Consider the following 19322-nt stretch of genomic DNA (forward strand, 5'->3'; position numbering starts at 1 on the left):
GATAATCAAACCAAAATGGGGAGCAAGAAGCCACCGAGTGCACACCCCAGCTTCTTCCCGTTGAGTCGGGGTGTGATGCTACCTAAGGAAAACCAACTTGTGAAAGGGCAGGGATGAAGCCACTCACTCCAAAGACATCTCTGACAGCTTGGGAGAGGTGCTGAGCCCTGGCTGCCAGCTGGGAATTTACAGGCACCTTCTTCCCTTTGGGCTGGAGGGGAATGAGTCTGCGGGCAGGGCTGGCAGCAGCTCCCAGCTCCTCCCGGGGAGGTAACGGCAGATGGCGGCACCGCTGCACGGAGCTTCCTGGGGCTTCTCCAGGATGGGAAAGGAATCACACTTGCAAATCTCAAGTGGATGTTTTCACAGCCTTAAAATAGGGTCAGCTGCCCCCAAGCAATCGGAGTGAAAAACACAGGAAGGGTGACTGGATGGAAAGGCAGTCCTTGCCTTCATTGGCTGGCACATCTCTTGGGCCTGGCCAAGGATGGATTGGTTCTTACCTATCTCCGGCCTAAAAACAAAAACAAAAAGCCAAACAAACTAAGAAACATACTGAGGGCAATGGAAAATGATCAAAGCTCTTCAGCCTGCTTGCGTAACCGATTTGTGGAAGGTGTTTCATAAACATTTCATAAGAAGGAGAATTATGAAGAAAACATCTCCCGACCTGCCTGCAATTACTGCACAAACTCTTCCTTACCAGTAGGAAGAAGGGGAGAAAAAAAAAAAAAAAAAAAAAAAGTACATCTGTTTTGTAACTGATCTGTGAACTTTTGGCAAACATTTGGCTCATGAAAACATCCTGCAGACATATTGCAAAGCTGTAAAAATCCAGCCTTACACGAGGAAGTTGGAAAGATTCACTTTAGCAGCCCTGATTTCAGTGCATGGAAGGCCATACCCTCCCCACAGACAGATGGACAGACCCAAGGGTTGGGCAGGACTCTGGCTGAAGCCTTCCTCATATTAACCCACCTCTTTTCATGGGAAATATGAAGTGGCCTTCCTCATCTCTTAGGCACCAAAGCAGGCAGCCTGAACACAGCCCCAAGCCACCTCCTTTCAATGACTATTTCTGATGTAACAAGCACTGCTCTGTCATCCTCTTCACAAAGCTGGGACCCAGCAACTGATTCAGCACCCAGAGCCTCGGATGCTTTCCCCAAATCTAGATAAGAGGTGCCCATACCAAGCCAGAGTGAGGCCCTTAGAGCTATTCCAGCCTTCCCCAGGACCAGTTATTGGGCAGGAGCTGTGGTTGGTAGTGCAAGGGAGAAGACAATCGTATTTGTTGTGCAGTTTCTATTTAGACGGTAACCTCTTTGAAACAGATTTCTATCTGCCTTCATATCTGGCTTATCTCCCAGTCAGCAGCTCCCAACTCTTGCAGGGTTTGATTTACTCACATCCCTCCCCCCATTGCAGAGCTGGAAGGCTGTTTCATGGGGTGAAAGAGGGTCAGGTGCAATCAGGCTTCAGAGGATCTCATCCCCCTCTGAAAACAAACAGGGCTGAAGCAGTCCCAAAGTGCTGTTTTCTTACGAGAGAGCTGCCCCAAAGTGACTGGAAGGCCGAAGTCAAGGGAGAAAATCCTATGGTAGAAAGAGGTTTCAAAGCTGGATCCAAGGCTACTGCAGTTAACTGAACCTTTGCACCTTCCAAAGGCGTCCGCGTGCTTCCCTGTGAATTACCTGCACACGTGGGCACCATAAAATAAAAAACACACTAATAATAAATTATAGCAATAAGAATAATGGGCTTGCAATTACAATTTCCACATGTGCTATCCTGCACATACAGCCAGGCTTAGCAGACACCCAGGAAGGAAGCAGAAAAACCTAATGTCAGTGCAAAGCTATTCACCCCACAACATCTGATATTTCCCACTAAAGTTGTCAGCACGACAGAAAGTGAGTTAATCCCATGCTGAATACCTAACAGACTATATCCTACAACTCAGCAATGAGAGCACATTGAAAAATTAAATTGTAATCCCCAAGACACCTGCATCACAGCTATGTGAGCTCTTTGAGTTTATTAATTGATGCCTGCTCTGATATGCTCTACCCTGTGAGCTTCAGCTCAGAACGTAGTAAAAGTGGGAAATCTAAACTTTGAGTAACCAAGCTACATGCCTCTCAAAAGAAAACAAACAGAACCACACTCAGCTTTGTATTCACAAGCTTTCTGATACAGCATTGCCCTAGAGTTTTTGCTTGTAAACAGAGAACAGGAAAAAAAAAAATCCCAAGTCACTCCTCTGTGCTGAACAATAAACCTCAAAAGGATTCTGTGGAGCACAGCAGGATTCAAAAGCAGGCACTGGGCAAGGGAGCAGAGAACCAGAGGATGGAAGAGCACTTGCCCTGAATGCCATGCTTAAATAGGTGTCAGGTCAGCACATCCTGATGCTCACATTACAGAGCACTGCTGTCAGGTGCTCATCTGGAGTCAGAGAGCATGGAACTGGCAAAGGGATGCTGGAAACAACCACTTCCAACACCTTCACTCTTACTCAGGCACGTGGCACCTTCTCTACCAAGCCCTGTGGACGTGTCACGTTGGAAGTGTTTCTAAAAAGAGGAGGGGAAGATGCTATTTGCTTAGCCAGAATGGTGAGAACCTCCAAACAAAGCACAGAAACCAACTGCACCACCACTAAGGCTGTCATTTCTTTAATGCCTCTAATTCCAGGACTTTTCTTGCCCCTTTCTCCCATCTTCGCCCCATCCTTGGCCCAGAGGTCCTACCCCAACTTTCTCATGGGTTGCAGCACTGCTCTCTGTTTCACTTGCCCAACTTCCAAAGCTCTCCAGAACTCCACCTCTGCCTACACCTTTGTGCTTATCTTCTCTGCTCCCACCCTGGGCTTCATCCCTGCCCCTTTCCTTATCAATCTGATTTCATACACACCAGGCTCCATGGCTTCTCCCATGCCCTCCTGCATGCTCACACAGGTTCCTTGGAGCCTAATCACGTTCCTGTTGAAGTCAGCAGCAAAGTTGCCTTATTGGGCTTTTCTGGGGCCAGAATCAGACAGAAAAATTCCCCCTTTCCATCAGTCTCTTGTCTAGGATGAACCAACTGGGATTGCTCTGGATTCTCAATGCCCTCAGACTGCCAACCAGTCACAAAAAGACCTGGCACTGCCTCCCTGATATGCCAGGGCTGGATCAATCATCCACAAAGGGGGCTGATCAGTGCCTCCCTGGCAAGTCAAGTCGTGGCACAGGTAGCCCTTGGTAGCCAGGCTCCTTCCACCACATCCCACATTTGAGAGGAATGAACTTGGAATGAGATGGCTCCCGTGACTGGCTCCATCCCAGCTCTGCAGGTTTCTCTGATTGGTTCCCAGTACTTCTGGCACCAGTTGCCAGGCCCCAGGGAACTGGGATACAAGAAGAGCAGCTAGAGGGATTGTACTAAATACACAGAAGTAATATAATTAAAAAAAAGAAAGGGAGAGTGAGAAAGAGCAGCTTCACTGAAGAGTATCCCAGAGTTTTTCATTTTGGGTGGAGGGAATGAAGCCTTGTGATTGAGAGGGAGCTCAGAACCAATTCTCCCAACTCCGTGGCTCTGGGCAACTTCTCTATTTTGGGGAAAGAGGGCAATAGGGTTTATTGCTAGCATAGACCCAACATCTGACTTCTAAAGGGCTGAGCAGCCCTGGTTCAGCCCACTGGTTTCACATGGAGCACCCCTGGTGCAGATCAGCACCTCTGGAAAGAAAGTGCACTCTGATGTCAGGCTCCCAAAATTAAAGGCCTTGCTTGAAACCCCATCCTCTTCACCCTTTGTGCTATGACTTGCCCTTCTGCACAATGGGTGTAGGGCCCCACCCTTGCTGGGTGGTGCAGGCTTTTGATTGAATTCTTGGAGCTCACCAGATGAAAGGCCTTCAAGAATTCAGAGTCCTCTCCTTATTACCAATGAGCCATTCTCTAGCAGGCAGAAGAGTCATATCCATGCACAGCAGTTCATGCAACTCATCACTTAATAGGTGCTGGGCAACCTAAATTGGCTGACAGTGACAGCCATGCCTTGAGCATGTTAAGTTTCTATTGGGAGTTAAGTTTCTATTGTGGAAACCATTGTTATGTCCCTTCAGACAGGTCCATGAAACTAGGAACCTGCAAGCCTAGAAAGTATCTCCCAAAGGATGATAGGAACCCAGTTGGAGTGAGGAATTTGCATGCAGAGATCTCTTTCTCCCTCACCTCTAAACCAGCTTTGAAACAGCTGTTTAAGACACATTGCCAGTGAGCTGAAGCAACAAGCATGGAATATTTCTTATAAATCCAGGTTGCTCTTTAGGAGGCTGGAGAAGGAAAGAAGTTTCTGAATGGGCTGAAGCTGGATCCTGGGGAACAGATACAGCCCAGCCAGCTGGGAAGTGATGCTGGGTTGTGCTCAACTGTTACTGGCCAAAATAAGATTAATTCAATGGTTTCAGTCCACCTCTTAAGAAAAAAAATTAAAGGGCCAAATTCTTCCTCCTGACTTCAATACTTTCCTACTTTTTCCTCCTTCCTTCCCCCTCTCCCTCAGAAGCTTCCCCAGAGATTCACTGCCTTGTTTTGGAGTTCATTCCCAGCAGCTCTCTGAGAGCTTCTACAAGGTGCCAGAACAAAACTAGCTTGAAGAAGAGGTTCCTCAACATATCTGTCCTAAGCAGTGCCAGATATAGAAACAGAGGACTTCCCCTCAAGCCAGGGCTTTCTCTGATGCTTTCCCAAAGGGCTGCATTTCAATGAAGAATCAGCACACATACAAATTTATGCAATCAGTCTGTCCCTAGGACAGAGCAAGGCAACTTCAAAAGGAAAGGCCAAGGCAGTGTTCAGCTTAGATCCAGTGTCAGTCAAGACAGATACGGACAGCCAGGCTGATTTCCAGTTAGTGAAGGCTCAAGAGATGAAAAGCAGATGCAAGACTTAGGCTGATCCCCTGGAGCAATGCAGAGAAGAGAGAGTGAAATCTGAACTGATCCCCAGAGGGGAGAAGGAAGCAGGATGTGAATCTCCCCTTGAGAGAAGGGCAAAACAGGACTGGGATGGAAATCTGGAGGGCAGACTGAAACCTGAACTACCCACAGGGAAGAGCCAAGCAGGAACAGAAATGACATGTAGGGAACACATGAGATTAGGGGGAGGTGGGAACCCAAAGTGGAATGAAAAACTATGAGAGAGATCCCTGCGGGGAGGGAAGCCCTGATTGAGCAAAATTAAATCTGCAGGGAGTTTTGCATCCCAGATATTAATAACAAACTACCTAGCAAGTTAGGCCCTTCTTTCCACCTTCAAAAGGATGGAGGGGAGGAAGAACTTGTCTGTGGTTGAGCACAAGACTATGAATCAGAGCATCTGAGTCCATATCCCAGCTCTGAGAGGGAGCAGGTCCCTGGATTACAATATACCTCAATGTCCACAGGCAACTGTCCTATAAAGCATCCACTGATTTCGACTGCAGTCGTGGTGCTCAGCATCTTTGAGAAAGCCAGGTAGTCTGTCTGTGTCTGCCTCACCTGTAAGACAGAGTGAAACACCTCCCTCCCTTCTGGAGGCACGGGGATGCTAAATTCATTAGCAAGGTATCTTCAGACATGTGGGTGGAAAGTACCAAACAAGGTCAGAGCATTATTAATGGGACTGAAAGAGAGTCAAGCAGTGATTTTTATACCTCTGATGCAGTTTGACCACTTCAATTTTCCTGTCGTGTGTCTACACAGAGAGCAGCTGTGAAGACCTGAGACAACTCACTCTGTATCCTAAAAACAACTATTGAAAACCTTACTTAAACTTCCAAAGTTGAAGTTCCTTTGCACAAGGACTGTCAGCTATGAACAGGACAGGGACATGAGTTAGATACAAAGGTCCTGAGGGAGAGGAACCCCTTTGGCATCTCTTACAGAGAGCAGGACAGGAACACACAGGACCCTTGGCTTGGTTTTGGGGAGGAGGAATTTTTTAACAGACCCCATCCATCATTACTGGTTTGTGATATACTAACAGACACACTCAGCTAGCCAAGAAAAGTCTACTCAGGTCCTGCTGACTGGGAATCTTAAGGAGCTCAGTTATTTATTGCTGACTGAGCACTGAAAGGGAGAGACTTTGAAAAGTGGCACATGGCAATGTGTGTGACCTGGTGTGCAAATACAAGTGCTGAGCTCATGTGCACATCAAACAGGAGGCCACTCCAACTGCAGATTTATTTCCATATTTTGTTCTGTTCCTGTTATTTTGTCTCTTGCTGCTATCTCCCAGCCCAGCAACACATCTCAAAGCTACCTCCTTTTCCCAGGTAACTCCATCCCAAGATCCTATTTTCAGGAGATCTGTTAGGCAGAGATACATCCTTATGATATCCCCTGATTGGTGTAAAACAAAGAACAAATGGGAAAATCCAAGCTGTGCTGAGCTCTGGGCTGCTCACACCTGCCAGTGCCTGTTTCTCTGTCTCCAATCTTGTCGAGTCTCATGGCAGGATCACCTTGGCATTGATACAAATATCAAACCTGACATTCTTATTAAACAAATGACAGCCTGTCTGCCAGGGCTGGCTTTTTCCTAGGAATGCAACTGCATGGCATATTTAGAAACAGAGCAGATCCTGCAAAGCCTTTCCTGCACTGGTAGCACATCCTTTTCCAGCTTCATTTCTAGAGAGGAATCTTCTCTACCAGCACTGGACTCTTGAGAGCATGAAAGGGCTTGGAGATGACCTCTAATTCCCTCCTTTGGGAATCTGAGGAAGGTCTGAGCCTTTATTCCTCCCTGGCCCTCCAAGACTGCTGCAAGGACCAACAGATGACACTGTCCTGCACAATTTCCCTGATGCACTGGTGTGTTTCCTCCTCCAGCTGTGGAGGGCTGGAACACTCAGGCCCTGCACACAAGCCCTGGGTTGCCTCCCCAAACCATCAGCCTGAGCTCCCTCTGTGTATTCCAGGAGGCAATATTATCCCAGGGATGATGCCAGACCCAGGATGGATTACCTGGCTCTCCAGAAGAGCTCTCTTCAGAGCCACCTACAAACCCAAACAAGGGCAGTGTTTCTGACTGCTGTGTATTCCATCAGGGAAATAAACCAAACAAGAGCTGGGAAGAGGATCAGCACATTACAGGGAGGAAAAGTTCTGACTTCAACACTACCAGTCCCACTTTTTTCCTGATCCCACTCGCTGCCCTTTTGTGCCAAGACTCTGCAGCCACGTTTGCAGAGTTACTCAGTTCTGTCTCTGAAATGCTCTGGACACAATCCCAAACCATCAAAAAGCAGATGTCCCTATTCATGTTGCCAGCACCGAAGGTGAAAGTTTATTACTATCTCTTTGCATTTCCCTTGATATAAACAGGAAACAATCAGCATCAGACTCACTAAATGAAAAGCCAAACCAGATAGGCAAGGCAGAAGATGCTTCTTTTTCCATACACACCCTTTTCCCTCTCATTCACATACAAATTACTGCTGAATCCAGGTGGGAGGAGAGTTTAAGGGGAGGGAGAGGGGGGGGAAAGAAAGGGGGAGAAATGTTTGCCAAATAGGTTGAGGGATCAGAAGGCAGCTTTCTCATAAAGCAGAGGGCTGACCCACAAACTGCTAGAAAACCTCAAACTCCACAAGAGTTTCCCTCCTCCCTATTTTCAGGGTGAAAGCAGCCACAGCAGGGAATTGGTAGGCAAGGAAGGGGTCTAACCAGGTCACTCCACCCTTCTCTTCCCGCCTGGAGCAGAACATGGGAGGGAAACAGAACTGAAATGTAGGCCATCTACAAAGACGGGGGGAGAGGTTTAAATGATGTGAGATTTATGATCTTCAAAGAGATTAGCATCCAGCACTCCAAATAAAGTTAAAGAGAGCTCAGCAGCTCTTGCATTTGGTTTGGAGTTGGGTTTCAAGCCATAGTCCTCTGGCTTCGGTTTGAAAACTTGAATTGCAAGGTTAACAAAAAGAAAAAAAAGAAAGAAAGAAATTAAAAAAAAAAAAAAAAAAAAAGCCACCCAAAACCAACCTCAAACCCCAAACCAAAATTAAAAAACCCACCAACCTCCACCCCTAATGAAGCAGCTCAGCACCTGATTTTTTTCATATAAAAACACTTTGATATTACCATATCTCCCTTCTTCCTTTTTCTAGTCCTTTGAAATCTATTTGCTGAATTGAAGATGAATTCACCAATAGCTGAGGTCAACCCAAAACGTGAGTGTACAACCCGTGTGCATCTGGGCTCATTCTTATTTAAAATAACAAAAATAACTACACTGGCTCAAGTCTACATGGCCTGGAGAGGGCCAAGAGAGGGAGACAAAGAGCCACCTGCACAGAGCTGTGTCCATCCCATGGACTGTCACAACCCCCTCCCTGGAGGGAATTGGAGAGGAATTGCACCAAATTTAAGAAAGAAACATCAAAATTTTATCAGAATATCGTTTTAAAGGTTGGTAAGCCCCCAGTCAGGTTTGTCCCTGTTGGACAAACAGATGTGTTGGCACAAACCAAACAGATTTTTTCCACCTTTTGGGTGGAAAGAGTGAATGCTACAAAACAGCTGTCATAAAACCAAAGCCTCTTTTTTTCTAGGAGGAGAACAAGAAGAACCTGGGGCCCAAATCCTACTGACTGCCAGGCTGTGTGTCCCTGGGACTTCACTAACATCCATTTGGTGGCATGCAGAGGATTAGGATGTTGAGGAGAATAAATCAAAGCATCAGCTGGTTGAAGCCAGCCCTGCTTCACCACACTCAATATTAAGTTTCCTTGATTAACCTCAGCCCAGCTTCCAGTTCTAACATCTTTGTGGAGTTGCCATAGGAAAAGTATGCAACACTTGCATTTTCACAGCTTATTTCTATCTTGAGGGAATTTTCCTTTTATCACTAGCAGATTGGATTCTTCTCTTGGCGAGTAGAAAGCCTCTGCTTTGGGCTCTGCAATCCACAGAGCTGGAGACACAAGGCTTTTTGTTTTCAGCTGGGTATTCCAAAAAACCTGGGAAATGGCTGAACGTGTTAAGACACCTTTGATAGGAAGTTACAACCCACCCAGAACCAGGGCAGCCAAACCAACCAACCAACCAACCAACCAACCATCTGCCAGACAAGAGCCACCAAGGCAACCTTGAAGGCCACAAGATCACAGTAAGAAGCTTCAGCTGCCCAGATGCTGCTAGCAGGGAGCTATACAAATGATCACAACCCTTGAAGTCAGGGACTGCACAATTGCTGTGCTGTAAGGAGTGACAATATCTGCTTCAGATGTTGCTGACAGCCTGCAGAGTCACAGCTCCTTCTTGTGCCAGGCTCCAGCTCCCTGGGAGCAGGGCTTAGCTCTCTAGAATTTCTCTTTTCCTTTCCAAGGTCCAAGCCCAGCTGCCCTGATGGCCACAGCCATCCTCAGTGCAGGACTAAGAGAGCATTTTCTCACTTTGCTGTGCAGATTCAAGATCTGGACTCTCTGCAGGGCTGTCACCTTCATCCCCTGGCAGTTCTGATGGGAGATTCAGGGATTTCTTAGAGCCACATAGGAAAATCTCCAGGAATTCTATCAGACAGGCATTGCTTTTAGCTGCCTGAAGCAGGAGGATAACAGCAAACCCAAAGACATTGGTCCCTCTGACATTCATTTGCAATTATCTTTTATCTGCTGTCCCTTTCCCCACTGTCTTGTCAAGAGGATCCACTACAGGAAGGTCTGGGCTTGACCTACACCTTCCAAGACCTCAAAACCATCTCAATTATGGAGGGAGGGATTTGCACCTTTGTTGGTGTAACAGAGGTCCCTCTTGGTTTCTAAGTGAAAATGGAAAATAATTGAAAAGCCAGAAAAAGCCTCAAGCAAATGGTGATTTAGAGAAATTCTTTAATTAACTGAACTTCCATGAAGGCTTGGAAACCAGGAGTTTAATATGGCATTCTATCCCACAAATGGAATTGGGAAGATCTTATGTGGTCTCCTTAATGGCAGTTTCTGACCTAACAGTTTTATCTCTTAGCAATAGCTGCCTGGGACTCAGCAAGATGAGCAATTAAAAAACAGTAAATCAAGAAAGCAGGAGAATACCTGGTAACCCAGGGAGCTTCTTACCTGCCTGTTAAAGTCCAGCCCATTCTGTTCATTCCCTACAATGAAACAAACAGAAAAAGATCTCAGTATTAACGACAGTTATTATAGATGTAAACTTTCCAGAACTTAGAATAAACACAACCAAAGACACACTGCTGGCCCAGTTTCCTGCAAAAGCAAGGCAAGAGTGAGGAAGGTGGAGCTGATGTGAATGCAGCAATGGAAATGTGGAGGTGCTTTTGCAATGCTGGGTGGTATCAAGTGTAACAGAAATGCTTCTGCCTGGGAGATAGCTGAGCACACAGCAAAGGTGGGGGAAAGCTCACTGACTGCAAGGCAGATTCCAGCAGAGGTCAGCTGAAGGATGCTACAATTCCACAGGGAAATCCAAGGCCCATCAACCAAGAGGTAACTGTGGGGGAGGCCAGCAAACAGGTGGCCAAGGCTGTTAACCAAGGATCTTCAGGAACCTATGTGGCACTGAGTAATCACGGGATATCCAAAGGAACAGAGGGTGCCGTGGGGTTGTGCTCGAGAGGCGTCTCCTTGATTCCAAAAGAGATTGGCAGGCACAGGGGGAAAATCAGACAGGTTTCAGCCTGAAGGTACTGCACAGGCCCTCACTCATTCCCCTTTGATGATAAACATTCCCCCCCCCACCCCCCCTCCTCCATCACACCTGCCAAATTCATCAAGAACATCACAGAGGAAAGGTTGTACTCTCCACAGATATGAATGCTTTAAGGGATTCCACGAAGCTTCTTCAGTTGCAAAGGCAACCCCAAGAAACCCCTTCCCTTTGCAATCCGTTCCCTAAGTCCCTGCCAGTCCAACTGAGTCTGTGCTAGTCTTAAAACTGTTCACATCCCCATGGCACAAACCCCCAGGGCTGCCTCCTCTGGTTTCTTTGCAGGATAACGTTCCCCATGAAGCACAGTCCTGTGATCTGATCAAGCTTCAACACATCATTTTTTAATTTTTTTTTTTTTCCATAGTTCACGCCTCTCTTGTAAAAAGTTGGAAAGCTGTTAGGAGAGGCAGGAGTGCAAGCCCAATTCTCCCATTGACTTGCTTGCTGCAGCTGAACAAGCCTCTGCCCTAGCCTAGCATGCATGCTTCCCCTTTGCACCATGCACAGAATATTCTCAGGTGAATCAGCATGGTCCTTGGAGATCTTCAGAGGGAGCAGGCTTGCTACAATTATTCATAGATGGCAAAATATTTTAGAATCAGTGATAACAATTTCATGGCAACCCCGACTGCTGCTATCTAGAAACAGCTCTGGAGATTTAATCTGCAACACGTTAACAGAAGTGACTGTGGAAACTGAGCTGCTTCTGTCAGCCTGAGCTTTAGGTCTTCACTGGCAAGCAATCTGAGAGCCCAGTTTCACAGCAGAACAAGTTGCTGCCCCCTGCTCTGAAATCTCCTCTATTTTTTCACCTTCTGCATCCCAGGTCAGATCCAGTTCTGGATCTTTTCCCCCCTCTCAAAGCTCCCAAAGCTTCCTCTCTTCCCAAGAGCAGAGCCCTTCATCTTCCCCCACGTAATTCCCGACCCTGCTCCAACCTCCAGGTTCTTTCCCTGCTCCAACCCATCTGCTCCCTGACCACCTCACTCCAGCTGCTCCTCCCTGAGGAATTTGGTTCATTCATTGTGTTCCAGCTCTGTGCCCCGAGAGCCAACAACAACTGCAGCTCCAACAACAACTGCAGCTCCAAGGATGGGAATGCTGATAGTGTTAATAGACGATCACAATCAGCATCCACACACCTGAGCAGGACCACGGGAGGATCTTCAAGGCCTGCAGTTTCTACCTTTGAAACCCACGGGGAGAGGGGGGGGTGGGTTGGATGCAATCTAGAGGCAGTAGCTAAAGGGGAGAAAGGCGAGGAGCAGAGGAGGAGGAAATAAAGCTCCCAGTTGCTAAAATAGAACAGGAAGGAAAAGGTAATCCTCTCTGGGGTTTTTTTGGACGCGAGAGTCTAGCTCACGTTCAAATGCAGGGTGTAGATGAGGCAAGATTCAAAGACCTTGAGGGAAATCCCTAGGTCCCAGTGATGCTGGCTCTGAGTCACTCCCCATGCACCCCAAAACTTTGAACTTGAGAACAGGAACTGAGTTTCACTCCACATGCCAGGCCTGACTTCTCCCTCCTCTTCCAAGATTCCCATCTCTCCCTTTTTCCACCCTGAACAAGCACGTGCAGCTGACAGACTTCTACTTTTCTTTTTCCCTTTCTGCCCTCCAAGATCAGACACAGCTTTATCTGAGTGCTGCCCTCTGCTCCTTTGCACGGCCCCGCCACAAAGCACCAGGGGTGTTCAGCAACACCTCTGCCAGGTATTTTGTGACAGTGGAGCATCCAAATATGTATGGAGATTGACATTAACTCACTCCTAGCTTGGGTGTCTAAGTCTGAGATAACTGCCCCGGGCTGTCTTGGTAGACAGGAGAAGAAATAGGCACCTCCAGAGGCCGTTCATCTGACCTATCTCAGACGCCTATCTTAAGTTGAGATTAATGGCCCTCTGGAGATGAGTATTTCTCTTTATTGACTACAAAGGAACCCAGGGGCAACTTCTTCAGACTTAGATGTCCAATAGTGAGATATTTAAAACTGGGCGAGGTGATTTCTGCTCCCAGTGGTTATGTAAATGGGAGCTGGATACACAAATCTCTGCAGCTTCTCAGCAGGACGGGTGACTGTTTGTGCAGAGATTTATTTGCAAGCAAATCTCATCTTTTTTCTGTTTCAGGAGAAGTTTGTGTCCAAATAAAATTAAAATCATTCCAGCTGCAAGCCAAGGTTTGGGTGTGATAGGGGTAACAACTCTCCACTTTCAGTTACATTTCCTAAAAATATTTTGAAAATAGACTCTGTTTCCTTCCAGTTTCTATCAACATCAGGCCTCACACTGAAGTCCTCATTTCTCTTCTTAAAGGAGCAGGCTGTTCAGACAACGAGGATCTGCACTTAAAATTTAATATTTTCTAGCTCCAGGAGATAAAAAGAAAGAAAAGCCTAAGTGGCAGCAGATCCTCAGCTGCTGCAAACTTCCAGAACTCCACTAATTTAGATGGAGCAACAACTTCCCTCTTGCTAGACCAGCCAGACACAAGGGGATCCAAAGGCTCCAGCATCTGCTGGATGCAGCCCTCCCCTCCTTAAATTGCATCCATCAGGGAAAGCCCTGGGATTTAAAGGGGGAAAGATTGCTTTGAATCCCTAGCAGCAGGGTTCCCCATCAAGCAAGCTTTTAATCCCCTTTGTATGGGTGTTCCGGACAGGGGGAGAAAAAAAAAATAAAATACAGTGATAAGCTGAGCTGGCTCCTTGCAGCACGGCAGCCGAGGACCTTGCTGCTCTCCTTGGTTCACCTGGCAGCTGTTTTGCATAGCACTGGCATCAGATCTGGTGCGAGTTTGCCTGGGGAGGTTTCTCTGGGGATGGGAGCAGCAGAACAGTTCCGGGCAGCTTCCCCCCCACCCGCTGCTCCTCACCCCCACCCCTCTGGAAAGCAGAGTTTGTGCCTGAAAACCAAGGGCTCGATCAGAACTGACATGGTTCCCACTGGAAGCCACCGAGCCAGTCCAGCACTTGAGGATAAAAGTACCGTAATGGGAGAAAAGAAAAAAAAAAATAAAAATAAAAATAAAATAAATCAAGATTGCAGTGTGCTTCATCTTTGCAAAGCAAACGCATGCAGCAGCATGCAGATGTCACCTACGGGCTGTGACAGCTGCCCGTGGCTTTTCACCCAACAACAAACACAGAGCTAACCTTCTTCCCCTTATTCCTTATTCCCCTTCCCACCCAGCTACCACACATTTAATTCACCTGGCAGTTTGATCTCAGAAGGGACAGGGAATCAGGAGGTGATTTCAATCTCCAGCAGGTGTTGGGGAATTCCCACAGGGAATCAGTTTTTCTGCAGCGTGCATTTGGGAGGGAAATCCAGAACAGCTGAATGGGGATGGAGGAACAGTGCCAGGCAGACACCAGGCAGGGGATGCAGCTGCCTGAGCTTAGATGTCTAACTTTTAGGTGTCTAATTCTGAGCCAATTGCTCTAGGCTCCCTTTAGAGCCCTGGAGAAGAAGCAGGAGCTTCCAGAGGGCAATTCATCTCACCCCTGAGATAGAGGGCAGGGAGATGAATCACCTTCTGGAGATACCCATTCTCATCATCCACTTTACAAAGAGCCCATGGTGTGCAGGTCAGACTTCAGCCTCAGAATATTAGATAGCTAAAATTAATCTCACCTATCCTGAAGAATTTAGCACTCCAGTTAAAAAAAAGCACAACAGGATTAGAGGTTGACAAAGCAGAGCAGATGCAGAGCTTTTCAGTGTGTATTTACTGCAAGCTGAGAAATCAGCATGTTCACATTAACTGAGACAAGGATCAAATCTCTCACCTCAGACAGCAGGTGAAGTTAAAATATTACCTAAGAACAGGTAGAGTGGCAGCAATTACAACTACAAATAATACCTGACCCACATGCTATAAATGAAGCAAAATGCTCACCTGCACTGAGAAGGATGTGGTTCTATTAAGCAAGATGTTCAGCATCAAATTCACTCCTCAGAATTTCAATTCAATTTGGAAACTCAAGCAAAACATAAGTAGCAGCCCTCTCACTACTCTTGCCAGCATTCAGACCAGCAGGAAGAGGCCTGGGTGGTAGCCGGTTGCTTAAATCACTTCTCTCCACTTCAGTGGTTCCCCCAAATTCCCTCCAGTTGTGTCCAGTGGCACCTGGAAGCTTACAGGCCCTGCTGGGGTGTTTGCTGCTGCCAAGGCTTACCTTACAGAGAGGTTTTTAAAGGGAGCAAGGGAAGGTGTGAGCAGTTTTCTAGGTAGGACTACAACTTCCATGGCAACTGTTTGCTCTAAAGACACAAACAGAGCAAACCATGGGAGCATCTCCATGGGAAAGCTGAGGCAGGTTGGGAAGAAAAGTGAATCTGTGCTGACTTAGTCAGATGGTTACAGACTCCAGGGGAAGCTTTCACTGAAGACTCAAGTGTTTCATTTGGGTGGAAACCTGTGGGTTATGAAAACATCTTCCCTTTGTCAGCAATGCCTCAAAGAAATCTCATCTTCCAGTCCCACTGCAGCCCTGGGTGCAATGTACCCTTCGTGTGGGGCAGGGGGAGAAAGCAGGACAACAAGTGTGGGAGACTCGGGCAGTTTCCAGAAGGAAACCTGAGGGCAGCAGTTGTTCCCACGGAAAACATTTCACCTGCAGGTGCTGGGAGAGGGCAAGTCTCTTCTCTTAGACCAGAGGCAAGAGAGAGATCAGACCAGCTCTTCCTTTGCCCCTCTAATTCAAGTCAAACCAGCCTTTTGTTCCCCTTTCCCCTCCCCATCCTTTTTTATCCTCTTCCATAATGGGATGTTTAAGAAAAAAAAATAAAATAACCCAACCTCAAACCCTAATCACCTTCATTTGAATTTCAAATATCCCCCTCCTGGCCTCCCCCACGCCCCAACTGACTCGGAGCTGGGAATATGGAAATTTCTCCTGCTTGCCTTAAATGTGGCTGTGCTATGAAAATCATCAGCCTTATGCAAATCCTGAGCAGGCCCAATTGCCATAGTAACCAGCTGTTTCCAGCCCAACTGCTGCTGCTTTTATTTATTTGGGACTTGTCCTGGGGCTGTTCATAGCTGCAGGGGGAAGAGACAAGAGAAATCCTGGAGGCTTTGAGGAAAGTTTCACGAGGGAGAGCTTGCCTTGGAGAGCAAAGGCTCAGTGTGGGGCCAGGGAAGGCCAAGTTTCCTCAAAAGACTCTGGCAATCTTTTTCCAGACTGATCCGAAGAGGTAACAACAGAAGGCAAAAGTAAAAATAATAAAAAAAAAACCCTGTGCATTCCTTGGCTTGCCTGCTGAATGTAACAAGAAATGTCCCAAGAATCACTGCCTGAGCACCCTCCATCTTACACCAGCCCTTGCTCTGACATCCCTTGCTTGTGAACAGTTCCTTTTGCCCAAGCTAAAAGCTGGCACAGAGGTTGGAGCCTCCATAGAGCCATCATTGGGTTAAAAGAGAGCAGGAGACCCTCCCCAGATGGTTGGAATATAAGAAACAACAGCCCGACCCAGCAGAGCTCAGGGCTCTGTTCTGCTGAGAGCTGAACCCATCCCTCAGGAGAGCAGCACCTGCACCAAAGAGCTCAGACCCTGGGAAAAAGGTGGGAAAAGAGATCAGGAGCCTCACTTTGGGGCTGAGGAACAGAGAGACACTTAACTGAGATTGTACAGGGGCACCCTGAGACAAGATCTCTGTTTCTCCTTATGGATTTAATGCCTTGCAGAAGCCAGAGGACTGGGGGGATCCTCTGCTTTTGTGGGAAATTTCAGTTTCAGAGCTGCCCTTGCTTTCTTGTCCCCACTACCAGGGAACCTGAGGGGTACTGCAGCAAAGGAAGGTGCCTCATGCTGGCATCCTCCCACAGGCACAAGCTGGCTGAAGCTGAGGATGCAGGGGGAGAAAAATGACCTTTGAAAGAGTATCCCCTCAGAAAGAGACATTTGGCAAGACCATCAGAGCAGATGCATCGTATCTCCTTGACATATTCATTTCCTTGGAGTTTAAAGAAATTCTTCCCCATGAGGGTGGTGAGACCCTGGCACAGGTTGCCCAGAGAGGTGATGGAAGCCCCATCCACCCCTGGAAGTTTTTAAGGCCAGGCTGGATGGGGCTCTGAGCAACCTGAGCTGGTGGGAGGTGTCCCTGCCCATGGAGGGGGTTTGGACCTGGGTGATCTTAAAGGTCCCTTCCAATCCTGACAGTTCCTAAAGGAAAGGGTCTTTCTTATTCTTAGAGAGAAGATATCTGCTTGATTGCTTCCTAAAGCACCCAGTGAGGTTGTCCAAGCTGTGAGGGTCAGATAACCCTGCCAAGTGCCCACCTTTCTGTCTCCACAATCCCACTCCATGAAACCTCACTCCTCTGTCCCTTTCCCAGAGCCCAGACCCAACCCAGGAGGGTGAAGCTGCCGGGTCAGCCAACCAGCCCTGTGTCCCAGGGAGTGATACCAGCTGGTCCTGGGACAGCTGTAGGGCTGTCCCATCCTGCACCCACACATCCACACCCCAGCTCTTCTCCTCGGGTGCTGGGGTGCCCACTGCACACCCCGCCCTGGGCTCCCTGGCCAGTTCCCCGGCTTCCAGGGTGGGGAGGGAAGATGTTCAGAGTGCCTGCAGCTATTCAGTTACCGATGGTTGTGTTTGAAGAGCTTCCCTATCACCCTTTTGTTAAAGCTTTGGCTTCCCCCCCATAGCCTCAACAGATGAAATCAAAGGGAAGTAGCTTAGCTTGGTGTAACCTGTTTTTTGATCGAGGAGATAAATGGGGAACAAGTGTCTGACACAAACAAACAGACAGACAGAGGCAAGTCCCACCTCAGCGTTTTGTTGCATCAGATACAGAGGGCTTAAGATAAACCACAAGAAGGGGGAGATCTCTGCCTCTCGGCTGGAAGACCAGGGGCGACACTCTGCAGTGCCAAGCCCCCACAGTTCCCATTAAAAAGAAAAAAAAAAAAAAGAAGAAATATATAATAAAAATCAACCCAGAACTTGCTGGCATGGCTTTCATCAGTTTAAAAAGATGAAAAGAGCTTAGAGCCAAGCATAAAACTCACGCTTGTCATTACCCCCCATGGAGTCAGCAGAGCTGCCTGCCAGCCCAGCACAGCCACCCCATGCCAAGTGTTGGAGAGGGAAGGGTAAAAGGGACCCTAAGGCTGAAAGGGTGACCTGGTGCTCAGACTGGGACTGACCCAGAGAGCTCCTGGGGGATGGGGGAAGGCAATCCCACCCGTAGTCCTCATGGGAGAAACTCGTGTGTGCACCCCTCATCCCCAGCACCTCCCCACTGGGATAAAACCCAGCAGAGTTAAAGTAAAGGAAGGTTTGTGTTCCCCAGGACTGGGCAGGATAGGTGATATTCCTGGGGATTTATTTGTTATTAATCAAAGTTTTTTGTAAAAGAGCAAAATTTTGCTGCAGCCAGCAGCCAGGAGTGTGTGTGGAACCAAACATGGGGTTTTGGAGAACACCTTAGTAAAAATCTCAGTTTTTAATGAAATTGTTGTGCATGAAAAACAACAAGGAAAAAAAAAAACCAACAAACCAGCCTAACTTCCCTAGTTTCCTATGAAAGATGAACAATTCTGAAAATTTTCTCAAAAAAAAAAAAAAAAAAAAAAAAAGAGGCCCATAATTATTTTAAACACTTATGTCCCAAATTACCCTTTTTTCCCCTCTTAGCCTAGAATTGGCAGAGATATGAAAGGATGAGATTATGCTTCTGCTCCTGACACTTCCCATCAGATCTTTAGGCATCAGTTTTAGATCAAGGGCTTGGTTTACAAAAGCATCTTGGCACCCAACTCCCTCTTAGTTTTTGGTTTTCTGTTTCTTTTTTTTTTTTTATTATTCTCCTTGCAGCCAGTCTCCATCTTTTGGTGATGAAAGGCCTTTGTAAATATGCACCTAGAAGGATTTCCATTCTTTGTAATACTGTTAGTTTGGTAGCTGCCCCCTCCTCTGGAGGTAACCAGATTCCCAGGGAGCTGTGTGGATTGGTCTGATTCCTTAGGAAATGGGTCTTCAATTAATGACACCTTGGAAAACAGATTTTCCCACAAGAAGCTAGTAAACAAAACACTGAACTATTAGGTGCTGCAGTAAATATTCCTCTAACAACATGTATAAGGGCAAATAAAAACTTCCAGGGAAGTTCAGGACAAAAAGAGCTTTGTTGTTTATAAACAGAAAGGTCAGAAAGAGGGAGGTGAGGGGGGAAAAAAACCCAAAACCAACGTCAAAGATGCTTAAGAGGTTTTAGGTGAAGCAGGAGGGTTGGGGGTTGTTTGGCAGCCCTACAGGGATCTCCTAAATCACAGCAGTGCCTCTCAGCACTCCTAGGGCTGAGCTGCTGATCCCAGAAGATCCTGAACAGATGAAGCAGTCACGGGAACTGCATTAGGGAAAAAAAAAGAAAAGATTTAAACTGGTTCCTTGTATCAGTCCATAGGGAAGTGTCACTCTTTTGCAAATGAAGGAGATTTACTTGTTCTGATTTCCCTGCTTGATTTGAAGGCTCCTAGTGCAGAGCTAATGCTGGTGCATTACATTTTTGTTATTTTAAAGCAAGTTGACTTTGCTTCTCTGCTTTCTATTCTCAATTACCACTAGAAAGAGGTGCTACAGCTGTCTGGGAAGCTTAAACTG

General features: G+C 47.1%; 1 protein-coding gene across 1 annotated transcript in view; it reads right to left on the reverse strand.

Annotated features, from left to right (window-relative positions):
• Window positions 1–19322, reverse strand: part of POU2F3 (POU class 2 homeobox 3) — a 39598-nt gene that overhangs the window by 13442 nt on the left and 6834 nt on the right. Inside the window, exon 4 of the mRNA XM_030464809.1 lies at window positions 10093–10127. Coding sequence (XP_030320669.1) covers window positions 10093–10127 — 35 coding nt within the window. The remainder of the gene's footprint in view (window positions 1–10092; window positions 10128–19322) is intronic.

This window comes from Calypte anna, chromosome 24, assembly GCF_003957555.1.
Source record: "Calypte anna isolate BGI_N300 chromosome 24, bCalAnn1_v1.p, whole genome shotgun sequence".
Classification (NCBI taxonomy): Eukaryota; Metazoa; Chordata; class Aves; order Apodiformes; family Trochilidae; genus Calypte; species Calypte anna.